The sequence below is a fragment of the Chaetura pelagica genome, unplaced genomic scaffold (genome assembly GCF_000747805.2).
Source record: "Chaetura pelagica isolate M959 unplaced genomic scaffold, ChaPel_1.0 scaffold2, whole genome shotgun sequence".
NCBI lineage: Eukaryota > Metazoa > Chordata > Aves > Apodiformes > Apodidae > Chaetura > Chaetura pelagica.
This window is the reverse complement of record NW_009952796.1, coordinates 531,906-551,164: the sequence shown is the minus strand read 5'-3', so window position 1 is coordinate 551,164 and position 19,259 is coordinate 531,906. Positions and strand designations below refer to the sequence as shown.

The 19,259-nt window shown below is 38.9% G+C and overlaps 1 protein-coding gene across 5 annotated transcripts in view; it reads right to left on the bottom strand.

Annotated features, from left to right (window-relative positions):
- The window catches only part of RPS6KC1 (ribosomal protein S6 kinase, 52kDa, polypeptide 1), an 86,421-nt gene extending 70,656 nt beyond the window's left edge, over positions 1-15,765 (bottom strand). For 2 of the 5 annotated variants that reach the window (XM_009994729.1, XM_009994728.1), the window contains exons 1-3: positions 15,733-15,762; positions 11,200-11,320; positions 1,627-1,742 (exon numbers count right to left, since the gene is read on the bottom strand). Coding sequence is in view for 2 of the 5 variants with exons in the window: in XM_009994725.1 (XP_009993027.1) it covers positions 1,627-1,742; positions 11,200-11,320; positions 14,745-14,804 (297 nt within the window). In the remaining 3 variants the exon portion in view is untranslated. Of the gene's footprint in view, positions 1-1,626; positions 1,743-11,199; positions 11,321-14,402; positions 14,430-14,744; positions 14,805-15,732 lie in introns of those variants that run through there. The other 3 variants (XM_009994727.1, XM_009994725.1, XM_009994726.1) reach the window with 3 other exon arrangements.
- Positions 15,766-19,259: the final 3,494 nt, after the last annotated feature.

Sequence of the window (19,259 nt, the reverse complement as noted above, 5' to 3'; positions counted from 1 at the left end):
GTGTTTGTCCATAAGAAAAATGTCCCACCTATGACCCACAATCTTGAGTTCAGTCTTAGTCAAGACTGGACAGACAGGGAAGACAAGGCCGGGCACCAGCACATCAGAGGGCTGCTATTCCCTAACAAGCTTGGAAGAAATTAGAGGGAAACAAAGTAACAATGGGAACAGTTCCTTGTATGAGAAACCACCTAGATGTTTTGTTGGGTTTTTTTAAATTTCTGCTCTGCATCTCTGGTGCACATTTCCCAGGCAACTTTGTTAGAAACTGCACCTTTCCAAGGCAGTGTTATAAATGGGCATTGCTAATCTGCCTTCAGCTAGCCAAGTGCATTTTCACACTAGACAGCCCATTTTTCAAAAGCACACAGATACACACAGCACTCCCTCCAGTTGTTTCTAAGACTTCATTGTTCAAGTCCATCTCTCTATGGCTATTTTCACAACTATCTGAAAAGGAAAAAAACCACACATGGGCAGATTTGAAAGACGCTGGCTGAGCTGGTGACTGATCAAAACTTCAGGCTTTCTTACAGAAAAACATGACACATGATCACCTAACAGATGAGCCTAAATCATTACACTTGCATTACTCCCCTTGTAGACTTACTTGGTCTGTAAAAATTAATGCCTTTCTAGACTGATTCATTAGCTTACAAAGCCAGAAAAGGTCCACTGAAAGGCTAAAACTAGCAAAGCAGAGGAAAAGAGCTCTGAACAAATACCCAAAAACATGGAACAGAAATATTTCCAAAGATCTGAAAAAGTGCAAATGCAAATAAACTGATAATTATTCTAATTCAGTCTCCTATTCATTGCTGCCACCTAAGCTTAAAGAAAATTACCATATTTTAAAGGGCTCGGCAATAACCCCATCATAAAAACAAGTTAGAATTTTTGTGCTTTGCTGTAATCTTGCTTTTGCACATACATTCTTTAAAAATGCTTAACACGTTCATACATTTGAGTCCCATTTCAGCCAGATCAGTATTTCCTTAGTTACAAGGAATTACTATCATGTTTGTGCGTAAATTCATGCTTATGTGTTTGCAGAATGTTGGACTAAGCTAACTAAGCTACTGAAAATTAAAATGTTTGAAGGAACAAATGAAAACAAACTGCTTCAGATGTAAGAAAGACAAAATCTGCATCAACATATTGTTCTAAACTATGTTTTGGAGAGTGGTGTTCACAGTATATGCAGCACATTTGATTAGTTATACATCCAATTCATTGTCAGGGACCTGAATCAGTCACAGGCCACAAGAAAACAATCAAGACAGTCTTTCTTCCTTTGGTTTGACACTATAAATAACTGCACAGATACAGAAACAACAACAATATTTTTATTACTTCCCAGACAAACACTCATCATTCAATAAACAAAAATTCCAAATCCTTTCCCCAGAAGTTCCTGTAAAACTTTCCACCTTATAGAGGTGTGGCATGGGTTTGTTTCTTTTTTTCAAAGCCCAATTTCTAGAGTGAATGGAAAACTCCCAGACCCTTCACAAAGCATTTCAGGTCAGCTCACTATCACTCCACAGTTTATAAAGTACAGCAGAATCAGCACAGTATTTTATTAATATCAGTAAAAACCAAATACTTCTGCAAATACTAACAAACCTTAAAAAACTCTTCAAGCTGTTTGCTGTTATAGAGAGCAGGGATATTGGCAGAAAACTGCAACAGATCTTCAGCACATTGCCTTCTTTCTTCAATCACAGTTTCATCAAATCGCCCTGGAAGAGACACATGGATTGACAGTCTTAGAAATAACTACATGTTTATTCAGCAGTAATAACCACCACAAAAAAAAAAAACAAAACCTAAAGCAATCTTCTGGACACAGCACCCTGAACCTATGAAAGTCATTCCAATGCTTCAGGAGAACATAGCAAATCTTCAAACTTCCTATTCTCAATTGTCCCTAGTCCCATCTTCTGCAATCCACTCGGATGATGAAAGCTGGCAGCTACGACAAGAATCCTTCGCCCTCTTATCGGAAGAATATGTGAGGCAACACTTTTGATTAGCCAAGAGACACTAACAGACGTCCAGTGTTATCTAGCTATAAATGATACATGCACAATCTGACAATATGCCACTCAGTGTCAGCCTTGATTATGGCCCAAATCCTGTAAGGAGCTGAGCATTCTTCACATATTCTCAGGAACCACACACAGCATGAGCAGAGAGTAAATGAAGTATTGCTAAAAGCCTCCAAACAGATCATCAATTCCAAGGTGCCACTTATGGAGGAGACAGAGTGTAGGGGAGATGGTGAAGCCCTGCTACCGGGCACTGAAGCTTTCCTGTGAAGTCACTCCATGCAGACAGGGTTTCATCTCCTCCCGGATTCAAGAGAGTACGCAGAGCTGGGAAATGGCTCATTTACCAAAACATATCCTTCTCTTTTCCCTACCCATCTCTCAAGACATTTCAATTAGAAAAAACACATGTAAGAAGCAATCCCACAGTTCACCTGAGATATTTGATTTTCTGGAGAAAGAACCCTTGGATTGCTATCTTAAATTAGCATTCTTCACAATTGCACACAACTTATTTTAGCTTTTCATATCAATATCACTTTGTGGTTGAAACAGTTACAACTTTACAAAAGGAAAAGGGCAGAGGTTTACAGTAATAATTGGAGGAGAATAGAAGATATTGCAATACCTATACAGAGGGGAAAAAAAGGACTGGGAAGACAAGTTCAAGAAACAGTATTGATGTAACAGCATGACCAGAAAAATAAGAACCATCTGCAACATCTCTGTGGCATTAACCTTTGAAGAGGACAAAGAAACACTGAATACAGAAGCAAAATTCATTTATACTCAGAGCAAGCAAAAAAATAACCCCAGAAGAAATTATCAAAGCAGGATTCTTTCCAGAAATTCTTCAAGTAAATAGCTCCTGCCCATGTGGTACCAGAAGAAAAAAAATAAAACTAGAAAGACACACACATACTCACAAGATCACAAACAAAGCTTTTAGGGGTTATTTTTCCATGAAAGGAAAGGAAAGACATAGTTGGGCTAATTTTCAGCTGTATCAGTTGCACGACTTGTTCACCCTGCCCTTTCAGCTGTACAAACTAGCAGCCATACAAAAGAGTGAGCAGCAAGCAGGCATAGAGAAGAAAAAGAATGCTATCACATTGGGTGGTAACACCAAAATCAGGCTCTATTAAACTGCTTGTGACACTTCTATGTTTTCAGAACAACACTGGTGGTTCATTAGGGCTTTTGATTCATTCCACACAAAATAGAGGACATCATAAAAAAACAACTTCCCTCAACAAGGTGCAGCAGCATGGGTCAGTTAAATGAATCTACAAAAAAACATGAACAGTGTTAAAGTACAACAGAAAATCAATTGCAAAGAAGTAAACACCTAACAAGGCCAGAAAGGGGTAACTTTTGCAACAAAGTAATTATGTAACATATTTTTTCCAGTTTCCCTGAGATCTTTCCCCATTCTACTTGATCAGCAAGCAAAATGAAAACTATTCTTCCTCATCCTCATCTCAGTATTTCCAGTGGACACCAGACAGGACGCGTCAGGACCAGCACTGACAGGTTGACCACATATTGCCCAGGCAGTTGCAAACCTCACAGGTATGAGCTGAGCCTGTCTGGCCCATGGCAGCACCACAGCATGCACTTGTTTGTCATTCAGCTGCAGTTCCGTAGACTTTTCAGAACATTTTCATCACATTTGCAACTACCTTCCCCCTCAAATTTAGCTGGTATAAGCCACATGAGTAAGAGGGTTGACTTTCTGATAGCACAATTATATAAGCTTGATTGTCTTAGGAAGTTGTGCTAAAAAGATAAAATCAAATACCTAAACAGAGCCATTGAAACATTAGTCACTGTCACATTTTCTGGCTCATCAGCATCATTATACACTTACAGAACTAGAGAACTTTGGGGGAAGGAAGAACGTAATTCAGCAGTGGCTTGTTCACAGGCTATCTGGCATCTTGCTGACAGTTTCATTTCCAGCCAACCCTTCCTAACTCGTTCCCATCTCCTTTTTTTCATATTTTCAAGCAACTTTGTGTTCCTCAACAGTTTCATTATCCCTTCTCAATCAGATGTTTAAAGGTGCTGACTCTTCAAATGTTTCTATCAGCAAGTCATCCTGCATCTAAACCTATGTTGTTTCCACTATTCTTTACATCTCTCAGGCGTGTGGAAACTTCATTACAGGGATCATATCTTTCCAGGGTTGTGGGGAGTGTTAACTACAACCTTAGCATATAACAAATGCATTAGCACAGTTCTGTTATTGCTCCAGCAATGATCCATTTAAAATTTCTTATATATATGGAAAGCAAATGTATATAGTTGCAAAGAGAATCCACAAGTCGTTTTCTGGTGCAGATTTGAACAACAAAGCAGCTAGTAAGGTTTGTGCTCATGTTTCAGTTAGTTTCTCACAAGACTTCCAACTCTACATGAGACCTGATTCTTAAATATGCTACTTCATTTGGTATTTTCAAATTAAAAAAATATCCTTATCTGAGCTTTATAATGTGAAGCCTCTTTTTTGACTCAATGCTAGGAAGTTATCAATATCTGGGCTTTTTTTGTTTCTTTTTGTCAGAGGGGAGGGTATTTTTTTAAACTAGAATACATTTCTGTAATTGTTAGATACCATAAATGCTGAGTATAGATTTACAAGTATTTTGTTAAAATGCCAGGCATCGCCAACATATGGCAATACTCAAAATGTCCAACAAAAAACTAGTTTGAAAATACTGAAGAAATTATGCCAATGCATGTTAGGCAAGAAGAGTAAACACTTTCCAGAAATAGGTATCATAATTGCTGAAAAAAAATACGTGCACTTGCACATTACAACTATCAAAAGCTGTGGTGTAAAACATGCAATGCAACTGAGTTCAGCAGTTGTGGCAAGTCTTTGGTTGCACTAAATATGGAAGCACAGCATGACCCATTCATTTTTCAATACATCTCAGCTCTCCACACCATCTCCTGAAACCTGAATGCTCAATATGACATTCTGCTCAGGTTTAATTCCTCTACTACAAGTAAATTCGACTGTCAGAATCACAAATGCTCATTTTGTATAACATACTCTCCGCAAAACAGTATGTATATGTTAATTGAAGCACTCATAAATAAATAAAAAAATCAGCAAGATGCCAGCAACTACTGGCAATGCTAATTAGTAACTAATTTAAAAGCTGCAACAAGCGGAACATTATCACAGGGAAGAAACACTACAGAAATGCTTCATTAAAGCAGCCCGTGAACAAAAGAGATCTTAACAGAGATGGACCTTGCAGCTACCATTCACTGAACAGGATTAAAAACAATTTCATCAAAAATTCAAAATCTATTAAAATTACACTTTTCCTGTAATACAAAAAATACTAGGACTGATCTGAAGATAAATGCTTTAAATTAAAACATACAGCAGCCATTATACCTTATAATGAGATGGGGGTATACACAGTAAAATGATGATGAAACTACTTCTGCATTCTTTATTTAACCATTAGTGCACAAGTTCTGACGTAGCACAGAAACTTGCCCCACTCCCAACGTCATAAATAAGCAAAAAGACATAAAAGTTGGATACAGTTTATATAAACAAGGATTTTCACACAGCTCTGTGCAAAGAAGCACTTAACCCGCATCAGAGTTCAGCTTCCTTGCCTTTCACTTAGCTGGTCCACACAACAAGGAGTTAAGTCAGAGGCTCCCCCAAAGCTGTAGGGGCAGCTTGGACTTGGGTTACAAGCTTTACTCCAACTTGTTCAAAGCTGTTTGTGTTAGCACATTTTTTAAAGCATCTCAGCCACCATGCCCACAAAGCAAGAATAAATAAGTAGCAAAAACTGCAAGTCTGTGGCACTATTTGGTGGTGAAACATCAACGGAAAAACTGTGCTTTCCAGGCTGAGGACTTGCTTCCAAGGGCAATTCATACCGTTTTTCTTGGCACTCATGGCAAAGGAGAGCAGCCAGCACACACCACTAGAAAACCACAACCCCGGACAGTATCACAGTGCTGTCACACAGGCCGGTGGAAAAAAGGCTGACTAAACAACCTCAAACTTCCAAACTGATAGGCTTGACTATCCCAAAGTAATAGTAAACATCAAAAAACAAAAACAAAACCCACACACACGACAACAAAAAGCATAATATACTAAAAAAAGCTAAGGATAAAAGCATGGGAAAATGGTAAACACGTTTTTTGCACATTTTTCCATGTGAAGCATGTAGCTGGTGCATGGCAAAACCCACCCAAAACATACCAGATGCTGAAACACACTAAAATTGTGACACAGGGAAAAAAAACGTGCAAAAACATGCAACAGATGCATGCCAAAAAATGCAGAACATATGCTGAATGCTAAAACATGTTAATGTGAGACAGAGAAAAACATAGAAAAATACGCTCTAGAGGCATGCCCAACACCAGTAACACTGCTACACAGGAAAAAAACAAACTGTAAAAATCAGCACTAGATGCACACCAAAACACACCAAACACTGGCTGGATACTAAACGTGCACAACACATGCAAACAACATGCAAAGACATTTATGACTATGAACACGGAAAACAGGCACAACACATAGAAAGCATGCACAGATACACACAACAGCATGCACTACAGGCAAGCCAAAAAACACCAAACATGCTGAACACTAAAAATGCTAACACAACATGGATAAAAGACAAAAAAACATGTAGTAGCAGGATGAAATTAAAAAAAAAAAAGCCAAACATATGCTGGATGCTAAAAGCACTTGAAAGCACATCACACATGCACACCAAAAAAAAAATGCTGTAAATGTACTGCACATTTAAAAACTCACCAAAACATACTAGAACCAACATGGCAACTGACAAAAACACCACAGCACTTCCTCAGAAATTAAAAATCCTTTCCAAAAAAAGATGCAGAAACCTCGGCAAAAAGGAGTGCATTGGAGATGCATGCTGAAAAATTCCAAACATGCTGGATGCTCAAAACACTACAGCAGCAACACCAAATGTCCATGGCAACACTTTGGAAACCAAAACCCACACCAAAAAAAACATGCAAAATCCACACCAGAAACCTTGCCAAAAAAAGGAGCATATGGCAGATGCATTCAAAAAAATGTTAAACAGGCTGGACACTACACACCATGCAAGGTGCATTCAAAAGCCAGAAGCACAGGCTGAAAACAAAACAAAAAAACAACAAAAATACTCCCAAAACGTCAACCACCCCACTAAAACAACTTGTAAACACCACAGAAAGGCCTTAACTACCCCAAAACACCTTAGACACTAAAAAGCTTGCCCAAAAACCCCTTAGAAACTGAAATTCTTGCCAAAAACCACATCAAAAAAAGAACATATGGCAGATCCATGCCAAAAAAAATGCCTAATTGGAAGCTTAAAAACCCATTAAAATGCAAAAAAATTGCATGCTAATAAACTACCAAATAACACTGGACACACAAGAAAATGCTGAATAACTCTTAAAAAAACACAGAAAATCATATGCACAAAAAACCCCAAAAACCACAAACAACAAATCAAACCAAACACAAAAGAAATCCTGGACAGAAAAAACATTATAGCCATGCCTGAGGAATCAAAGCTACACCTGCAAATTACCCAAAATCAGACCAAAAACTTTGCAAATAAAAGAAAGCACACAGTTAATACATGCCAAAAAAAGCCAAACATGCTGGACACTAAACACAGTGTAAAGTCCAAACAAAATACCATAAGATAGGCTGGATGCTTAAAAAAAAAAACCAAAACAACACAAAATGACTTGTAAATTCCATAGAAATGCCTTAGTAACCTCACAAACTAAAAAGCCCACAAAAATGCCTTACAAATCAAATAGCATGCCAAAAAAAAAAAACATTAAAAAGAGCATGTGGTAGGTTCACTCAAAAAAAAAAAAACAAACACTGGATGCTTAAAAACCTGTTAAAATGCCCAGTAATTGCACAGGGTAGATGCATGCAAAGAAATGCCAAATATGTCAGACACTTTAAAAAATGATAAGAAATGCTTTAAAATCTGCATGTGGTATATGCATGAAAAAAGCCATACCTAAGAAATGCTGGACACCAAAAAAAAATACAAATTAAAAAAACCAAACATAAACACCACCATGCCCTGGCAATGCTTTAACAAACAAAACACATGCCAAAAAAAGCACATAATTCACACCAGAAACCTTGCCAAAAAAGGAAGCACATAGTAGATGTTTGCCATAAAATTCCAAATACTATGAGATGTTCAAAACCACACAGGGTATGTACAAAATTCATAACACACACCACAGGCTGGAAAGTTTAAAAACAAAAAACAACCCAAAACATACTGAAACAGTTTGTAAATGTCATGGAAAAGCCTTAGTAACCCCAAAAAACACATTAGAAACTGAAAAGCCTAGCCAAAACCACACCAAAAAACAACACATGGTAGATGCACACCAAAAAGTACTAAATGCATTTCAGACTGTCAGCAGCACTGTAGAAATGCTTTAGAAACACCGAAAAGGAAGTAGTAGATGCACAACAAAAAAAAAGCCAAACATCCTGGATGCTTAAAAACACACAGAAAATTGTGTGGCGTATGCATGCCAAAAAAATACTGAAGAAATTCTGGCCAGTCATGTCTTACGAACCAAAAAACACAACAGAAAATGCCTGAAATCCACATCTGAAACCCTGTCACAAGGAGAAAAGAAAGCAAAATAAAAGCCAAAAACCAGCACACACCACACTGGGTGCATACTATAAAAAGTATAAGCAAAGACTGGATGCTTTAAAAAAACTAATGCACTAGAACAACTTGTAAATGCCATGGAAATGTCTTAGGAACCCCAAAAGTACTTTAGAAACCAAAAAGCTCACCCAAAACAAAACCAAAAGTGTATGGTAGAGACATACAAAGAAATGCCAAACACCTGTTGGACAACTTAAAAAAAAAACAACATTTAAATGCTTAGAAAAGACTCAAAAGTACACCGTAGATGCACACTAAAAATCACCAAACCCATTCTGGACAGTTAGCAAGGCCTTAGAAACACCTAAGAAACCCTCAGAAAGCACAGCGTAGGTGCTTGCAAAAAAGACACTGAACATGCTGAACAGATTAAAAAATGCTGAAAAATGCTTAAACACCCACTGGATATTGTGTGATATGCACGTGCCAAACAAAATAGCACAGTTTGTGCTGAACACAATGAAAACACACTAAAAAAAACACCTCCATCACTAAAATAAACAGAACACACTGCTACAAAATCCATATGGGATCATATCACTTCACCTATAGCTCATTCACAGTAACATACACATCAGGATTAAGGCAAGACATTTGACTTTTAAGAGCTAATTACTTTCTGCCATGTATTTCTCATGTAAAGTCACAATCCTCTTCCAGGTTGTTTTGGTGAAATAGTTAACTGTTATATGTAAAACTGATCTCAAAAGCTTACCTAGATAAAATTGAGAATTACAAATTCCCAAAACAAAATTAATTTCTGCAACAACCACTTGACACTTTACTACAACTCATTACTGGTTTAGTGAAAGGTGTTCAAGTCCATGGCGGGGGGGGTTGGAGCCAGATGATTTTTAAGGTCTCTTCCAACCCAAACCATTCTATGATTCTGTGACTAAAAAACACAAACAGCTCATATATCAAAATCTTTGTTCATTATTCAAGTGCTGCTCAGAAAGCACTTTATGCTCCTGAAAACAGGAAATGTAAAGGCACAGAACATATACATCAATAAACATCTCACAGAATCATAGGATGAGAGATTGAAGAGAGCTCAAGGATCACTTTTCTAGGTACTACTACAGTTTATATGAGATGGCTCAGCACCCTGTCAAGATGAAACTTAAAGGTGTCCAATACAGGGGAATCTATCACTTCCCTTGGGAGACTATTCCAATGTTTCACTCCCCTCATAGTGAAAAGTTTACCTTTTGTGTCCAACTGGAATCTCCCCAGGAGTAACTTCTGCCCATTAACCCTTGTTTTTTCCATGTGACTCCTTGTAAATAGGGAGTCTCCATCTTCTTGGTAGCCACTCTTTAAGTGGAACATGGTAATGAGGTCTCCACGGAGCCTTCTTCTTTCAAGGCAGAACAAAACCAGTTTTCTTAGCCTCTCCTCATATGGCAGGTCCTCCAATTCCTTTGAGCATCCTTGTGGCCCTTCTCTGGACTCTATCCAGCCTGTCTGCAGCCTTTTTGCAGAGCAGGGACCAAAACAGAACACAATACTCCAGGTGTGGTCTGACAAGTGCTGAGTAGAGTGGGATGATGACTTCTTGATCTCTGCTGGTGATGCCCCTGTTGATGCAGCCCAGCATCCTGTTGGCTCTCTTTGCCACTGCAGCACACTGTCCACTCGTGTCGAGCCTGTTATCCACCAAGATCCCCAGGTCCCTTTCCATAGAGCTGCTCTCCAATCAGGTGGATCCCGCATTCCCACGTTATGTGTTCCCAGATTAAAGACCTTACATATCTCCCCACTGAACTTCACAAGGTTCCTGCTAGCCCACTCCTCTAGTCTGTCCAGGTCATTCTAGAGGGTGGCTTTCCCTTCTGGAGTGTTAATCTCTCCACTCATCTTGGTGTCATCAGCAAACTTCATCACAGTGCTCTTGATCCCAACATCCAAGTCACTCATGATGATGTTAAACAGCATAGGGCCCAATATCGACCCCTGGAGGACCCCACTTGTGACCAGTTGCTATTTGAGCTAATATATCTAACATAGAATCACAGAATGGTTTAGGTTGGAATGGACCTTAAACATCACCTAGTTCCAACCCCACTGCATGGGCAGGGACACCTCCCACCAGACCAGGTTGCACAAAGCCCCATCCAACCTGGCCTTGAACACTTCCAGGGATAGGGCTTCCACAAATTCTCTGGGAAACCTGTTCCAGTATCTCACCAGCCTGTTCCAGTGAAAGCAATGACCTATCTACTGTTAAAAAAAAAAAAAAAAGTATCAAGCTACGATACCAGCACACTTACAAGTAAGACACAACAAACCAGAAAGCTGAGCAGTAAAAGCAGTGAGAAGAGTTCCATGCAGCTGCAAAAAAAGATCTATTTACAGATACTGAGTCATCAAAGAATTTCAGCAAGTCAGGAAGAAATGATGCTTACCAAATACTATCGCTTTGGCAAAAGGTGGAAAGAGTTCTGTATGTCTGCATAAGTTTTTATGTATTTGCCAGAGATCTTTGTGCAGTTTCTTAAAGTCACTGTATCTCTTCCAAACGACTATCTAAAGCAAAGAAAGGGGAGAGAAGTATTAGTGAGATTCATTGTTCATATTACATCACACAACAAACACATTTTTAAAGCAAATCAGACCACTATCTTCAGCAAAAATGTTTAACAAAACTATACAATCTGAACTGCCAACTCTAACGACCATTAAATACAATTGTCAATATCTGTCCCAAGCCCCTATTTTGGTTAACAAGACTACAGTGCCTAAGAAAAAATATTAACTAAAAGCTGAAAGAAGGAAACAAGAGGTCAAAGGCAGCATTGTTTCAGCCACACTGCTATCCAGAGCTACACAGGGAACCAGTAAGAGAGGAAAAATGAGCAGTAGAGTTGCAGTATCCAGCACTAAGTAACATGTTGTGTTTGGCATGGCTGCAGGTACGGGGAAGAGATACAACAGCAAAAGAGAAAATGAGGGAAGATAAATCAATACAAGTAAGGGATTCTTAAGGACAGCACACTAAGCATCCAGGACGACAAATCAGCCTGTAATCTGTTTATGGAAAATGCTGATCAGCCCACATTTTAAATTTATTGCTAATAACCCTGAACAAAAATTTCATGTGTCCCTTTTGTAAGCTAGACAACATCTCCAACTTCAGGAACGCAAAGACATCATTGATTCATTACACCAGCTTTTCCTGACCCATCTTTTCCAGAAAGAAGCAGTCAGCTGCCAGCCAGGTAACTACCTTACTCTTCTTCCATCCCATTCTTTGTATTCTTTCCATTCAAAGAAGGAGGAGAACCCAGTAAGGCAGATTGGGGCAGGTAAAGAACTGAGCAACTAAGTTTACACTTGACTACTAACAGATTTACTATCATGACGAAAAAAATGAACAAAGACTTTTCATATCTTGGCCTCATTTTTGGTCAGACTCACAAAGCCACAAAATAAACCTCAACACTAATTAGAAGTGATTAAAGTAGAAGTGGGGGGAGGGGGGAGGGAAGAGAATGCAGTGCATTCAGCAGTGGATTCCAGTGCTCCATCAGTCAAATGTCTCAGTTAGCTTAATACAACTAACCACAATTTTAAAAAATCAAAAATACTTCTGACTGATTTAACAGGTTGCCTTCTCATGAGTTGTCAGAACTGAAAAAATACTTTTTTCAAGCAAACCAGATTTAGAGATAAGCAAAAGGTTTAATTTTAGAGGATTTTTTCATTGTTGTTTTGTTGAAGTTTCGGAGGGATTTTGGTTGTTCTTTCTTTAAGCACTAAGGTCTAAGGCCTTCAAAGTTTCATCAGATTCAAGTCATACCTACAGAACACTGCAGATGTAAGGCAACAGAACTGTTAGAAGTGGACATGCAAAGCTTTAATATGGCAACACTTTATCCACCTAATAGACTGACCTATACCAAAGCAGTTCTGACACAGCCCTGCCTATTGTGCACAGATTCCCAGGACTCAGTTACAACTAGTACTTGGTGGAATTCAACAGACAGGCAAAGAAAAAAGACAATCTCTCATGAAGATCAACTAGTCATTCTGCTATCAGAAACAATTTTTCAATGCTGTACTTGCATCTAATTCAATATCCATGAAGTGGATGATTAGCCCTTCTTGAGCAGTGTGCATATAGAACATCAAATTGCTCAAGACAGTGAAGTCTTGAAACATTAAGTTACTGTATTGTCAGTACTTGGGAGGCAATGTTAAAAGCTGCCAGAAAATAAAAGCTCAAGAAGATTCTGTTCCACTAAAAACATATTCCTTTTTACCCCCAAATAGACAAGAGGGAAAAAAAATCCCTAAGTACTTTGCCCCACAAAAGCAGCTAAAGTCATCCTAAAACCTTTCACAAGCTCATGGAAAACATGCCTTTGCATGGAAGCAGTTCAGCAAAGTTCCCACTCTAACATACTCATTAGAAATCAGACTCAGAGGAAGGACACATTGTACTTTAAGGCCCAATGAAGCACAGCAAGTATATCATAAAACATATGTTAGACTTGTAATGCAGTAAGATGCCTGTCATGGCTAGAGCCAGTAGATCTCTGTTAATGCATGTGACTCATCTGTTCTACACTAAACAACTCTTTCTCCTCCATGAATAAGACAAAAAGACCCATGAAAACTACCCTTGCTACAATTGCCTCATGTGCCACATGGCCATCATTAGTCCCCAGAGGTGAGGAAATTAAAGTCATATTCACTAGCTTTTCTGTATCTGTTAAGTTCTCCACACACAACTTTCCAATAATTTCTCTTTCATCCTTTTGAGAAGGAAGCTCTTACAAGGTTTTCTACCTTTCTGTCCCAACAACAGCAACTGGGATTATCTGGAACTGTAATTGGCTGCAGTGGGAGAGATGCTGTATTAAAGGCTTTTATCCCAAAGGGCAGTTAAAAGAAAACTGGCAGGTAGAGTTAAGGTGACAGCACACAGCCTTATGTGCAGTTGCACATATGTAATGTATGTATTAAAATCACAGCAGTGATATTCAATGAGACTTCTTAATAAGTAGGCAGGCACAGCTAAGTGGTCCTACACAGGTGCAGGAGGGGGGATGCATGAGACAGACCGTAAAGCAATGGGGTGGGTTTGTATGCAGGAAATTATGTCTATTGAATTTTTAATTGAGCACTCAAAAAAACTGAGGCAAATTTATTTTCAGTGGAAACAGGTTAGGAACATAATCTTTTTCTTTCAAAGGCTGCCTGCAGTTTTTTTGTTTTGTTTTGTTTTAAGAAGCCAGTACTAACATAAAAGCTTCCTAAGTATGTGAGTTTTCTGACTACCAGGCACCCTTACGGCAACTACCATCTAAGCTTTTCCTTTCAGTAAGTAGGTATGTTCAAACACTTGCTTATAACAAAATCACACTACACCTAACATGCTATCACATGCAAAATAATTAATTTGGTATAATGAGGGGTGGAAAAGGACAATCATCATCAAGTTCATAGCACAATTCCGTCTTCTTGTTGTCTAGAGCACACAGAACTCTGTGTGTCTAACCTACAGCCACAGATCAAAGCAATGACCAAAGCAATAACTAAAATATATAGGTTTGCTATATACTTAGCATATACTCATGCAATACTCTAGCTGAACAACACTTACAATATATTTTTCTGATGAATGGCTCATCAACAGCTGCTATAAAGTGGTTTTCCCACAAATGAAGATTAAGGTAATGGCAGAATGTGCTCATGGATAGGTTCAATTCAGGACTCTCCCTGGAAAAAGTGAACATCAAGCTACAAACTACAGTAATGCAGTTCTAAAACGAGATTCATTATCATCTCTGATTCTGACAGGCTATTTTAATCTTCTGGAGATTAAAAAAATGAAAAAAAACATGAATGCTCATGTTTGTCTGATTCTCAAGATTTCAAAGAAGGATGCAGCAAAGAGATGCCAGGTGTATTAGCCAATTCTCACCTTTACCAAGCCACTAATCACCTTTGCCAAGCCACTAATCAGTAACTCATGTTTGACCACACAGAGATGCAATGAATTCATTTATGGGCTTCTCTTTCATCAACTATCCAGGTTCTCCTCAACTGTAGTAAGAGACTGCACCAGAAATTGAACATATGCATATATTACAAAATGTGTGAAAAGCCATAAGGTTGTGCTTTTGAAGGAAGATTTTGCATGTACATAGTATAATAGCATCAATGTCATTAGTTCAGAAGACATCAAGAGGTGGGGAAAAAGAGTTTTTAACATTAAAAAAAAGGCAACCGAAAGAACCCAAACCTACAACCCATGCACATATTATGTGTATTTTTTGTCTCAATGAAATGCTTCCTGACAGTCTGTTGAGTTATTGAAGAAGCACAAGAATATGACAGACCATTTTTAGAGCCTTTTTGGAATGGGCAAAGAGTAAGCCATTTTAAAGTTTTATCAAAGTATATCACAGAAGAATACTGAAGGAGCCTCAGAGAGATAGACATCATATATGACTTACAGTCTAATCTCTCTCAGCTACTCCTACCCTCCTCCATTTTCCCTCTTCACTAATAGACAGTAATGATGTAGGCTTTTCAGTGAAGTATTGGTCAAAGAGGAAAAGACTACCTACAGCTGAGACCTAAGACTTGGATTCTGGACTGATCTCTAATTTTACCTGTAGGAGTTAAGTAACCATCAATTTGCCAATTCCAGACCTGACAAAAGAGCTTGCAAAGTTATCAAAGCAGTTTTGTCATCAAAAGACGTTTTACTCCCTATGACTTTGTTTCAAGTCACAATTCATCACTGAGGGCTGAACTGCAACATGTTGCGCCAGCTACTGTTTTCAGCTATGAAAGCTAAAGACAAATGGAAACACACAAAAAACTGCTTACAATGACAAAACACATAGAAATTGATAAATTACATTAAAGATGCCTCAAAAAGCAGTGTGATACACAAAGACATTTGCACAAGTTTAAACTGTTACCTCCTGGACATCCTCTGGATTTTTTCGTGAAACAATCTGGAAAACAAAACAAAACATATTAGCACTTGGATTTTTAGTTTGGAAGCTAGAAGTCTAATAATTTGTTTCTGAAGAGAAAAATCTGGGGGAAAAAGCAAATAGTTGCATGTTCCTCTACACTCAGAAATGCTTCCATATAGTTTTAGGGAAGCCTAATACCCAAATACAATATAGTGAGGTATTTTAGCAGCAGAGCCAGTTGCTGTGATTAGAAGTAAAGAAGTACATTTTAAGCAAAAAAGCACAGAAGAGGCATTCCAGCCTATTCCTATTAATTCATATTAGGGCCAAATTACTCCCAATAAGCAGAGCTAATTAAGGCTACTTGGCTTAATATAAACTGCACACAACTTCATTGTGAATGTGAGGCTTTGCATTTACTAAGACAGTATTGCCACTTTACTTACAGCCATCAATGCACACACACGTCTGACTCTATACTTGTGTATTTGTTTCTCCTTAAACACTCTTTGCCTGATTAATTACAAATTACTTTGTGCAGTGGGGAATTGAAGTGAAAATGAGGCATAGCTACACACTATGAAGAAGCCTGTATTTTGTAAGGATTTTTTTCCTTTATATAAATATTGATCACAAAAACTTTTGCAATCCAAGTTCTGTTTTGGACTTATAAACAGCAGTAAGAGTACATCCACACAAACAAATCCAAGACATCTTTAATTTGTAATTTCAGTTATCTTGTGCAGTCAGTATTTCCCTCATCATAACTCAGCCAAAGCTGTTTAACAAAATAATTAGTTGATTGTTAGCTAAAGCAAAACAAGGCATCCTCAGCACAGGGACCATCCACACGCTGACACACCCTGGAATAATTAATGCTGTGAACAGGAGATGCATGTTTCTTGCACCCCAGAGACTAAAACGCCACCTCGCTGCATTGCAAGCACCACGCAGCTGTTGCTCTAAGATGGAAGTCACTGGATCTACACTTTCCTTTTGCTAAGTGACAATGGCATGCACCTCTTGCTCCCCACAAAGTAGCTCTCTTCCACCTTTTCATTTTCCAAGAATCCTTGCCTAAGCCTCCCATAATTCTTAACATTCGTTTACTACACAGACGAACCACTGTAATCTTTCACACATTTTGGAGGAGACGAGACAGCAAAGAGAAGTGTTACCTTCTCCAGCGACCTCCCGAAGACCTAAAACATTTTCCTTCAAGAGTTTAAGTCCTTCTCTCACCTTGCACATCAAAGTCCTCTTCTTTCAGCAATCTAATATTTGGCAACTTTATCAAATTTTAACCTTGGCAGCTCTTGTTCCTTCATTCACCACCAGACAGTTCAAATGTACAATTGGTGAAATATTTCTAACCTTCTCTTCTAATAGCTGGCATACTTGATGTAAGGGGCCCGTAGAGCTGGGGGAAGAAGACATTATAGGCACGGCTACACATGACAGAAGAACACCAAAGGGCACACACCAACTGCCTTCCTTTGCAGCTCACCTTTAACTAAAGCCTTGCAACAGTTTTGGCAGCTAGGTAAGTTACCAGATGGGCAGAAGGAGACCCAGAGAGATGAGTAATTACCCAGCCAGTTAGTAAGAATCTGGAATAAAACCCAGAGGCCCTGTTTCACACTTGTTCTAATGTTACATTGCCTTCTATACCTACCAAGCATGCCAACTTTAAGTCAGTTTGTAATAATTTATGTGTTGTCCTACTTTGTTCTTCAGTTTTCTGAAGGTCAGTCTCAAAGAGATCTGACCCTTCAATTCAACCTACAACCAACCAAGAGACTTAGCAAAGATTACACAATCCCCCAATTTTTTTGTGCATTTTTTTAATCCTCCCATAAGGATCAACAGAGACAGCTCCTTCTGCAAATCTGTAATGCAAGCAACTTTAACTTATTTTTAAATATATAATTAGGATACCCACCAATGAGCTAAGCCATGTGTATTTGCTGCGTTAGGGTCTGAAAACAAGAGATCTTATAAGGATCCTCACCACCAAACTAAGTATTTCAGATTACCCTGTCCCTTGTCTGACCTGCAGATACCCAACATATCAGAATTTTAATTATCATTAATAATTTTAATCTTCTAAATTATCTGAAAATTTATTTTCAAATACCATTAACGAACACTTTTAGTATTGCAACTCTTCTTTAGCCATTGGAAATGGACATAGAAAAGCCAATATTAACTTCATCTTGCCTGCACTTAAAATTATTTCACAGTTTACAAGTAAATCAAATATATATTGTGCTATACAAACTCTTTAAGGAAAAGCTGCAATAAGGATAGAGCACCTTAGCACTCAGAAGGGATTGCATGGGTCTTTAAGCCTTTGGGGTTATATGTGTAGGGCACTCTAAACAAATGCTTTTTCATTCATTATTATTAATCTACCATTTTATCGGAAAAGTTCCTTTGACTTGCTTCATTTTGCAAAGGATTCACTCACACACCACTGAAAGGAACCAGAAACCTCAGCAAGCATGTTCTGAGTACACTAGATCTCAGTCAGAAGGGTATTCAATGCCACAGGAGGATCCACTGCACTGGCAGTCCCATAAAGTTGCTGAGCATCAACTCAGCAAATACAGCTGTAGCGCTGTGATACCAACTGTGAGCCAGTTCACAGCAGGAACAGGAAGGAGGAATAGGAGAAGAGAAAAAAAGGGAAGGTAACAGATACATAGATTTAATTATTTTTAGATCATTTTGCTCAGCATCCAACTTCCCAAATCCTCCCTTCAAGTATTACACAAGAGATTACCAGACAGAGCCCTACTGAAGCAAAAGCTACTCACAGGTCCACAGAAGTTACCCATACGTCTACATTTCAGAATCCAAAGCATCCTTTACTGCATAAAGGAAAAGTATTCTTTCCCCTTTGAGGTTTTTAGGTACCAAAAGACACTGATGAACTAGTGATCTCAGGTTAGCTTGGTTTGATTTGGACAGCTGACAGACCAGTTCCTCCCTCTTTCCCTTAAACAGGAAAGTGGAGGAGAAAAGACATTTTCCCTAGGGGAACAGAAGGGGCTTTCAGCAGAACTAGCATCAGGCCAGTTACCTGCTTCAGCCCTCCTTCTCCTACCAGGCCTCTCCCATTCACCTGTGTCTTCTTCTGCCCAAACAGGGTTGAACCCTCGGCACATGCAGCCCCCTCAGCTCCAAAGGCTCTGCACGCCCAGCCTAGGCCAGCTGCTCCTACCCTGCTCCCTCGCTCTGCACCAGAGCTGACCGCACTGTGGGGCAGGCAGGAGGACACATCAGCTCAGCTGTAACCGACCTCAGATATCTGGGGGAGAGGAGGGGAAAAAAAAACCAAACCCCAACAAACCCAACACAAAACAGAGAACGCGCGCGCACACACCAAAAAAAAAAAAACCCCACACAAACAGATTTGTTTTGTTCTGAGCTGTCCTTCCTACGCCTTCCAAGAAGCAGGACAGTAAACCGGCAAAGCGACATTTAAGGCAATTCCAACGTTACGCGAAGCTGTGAGTTTGCAG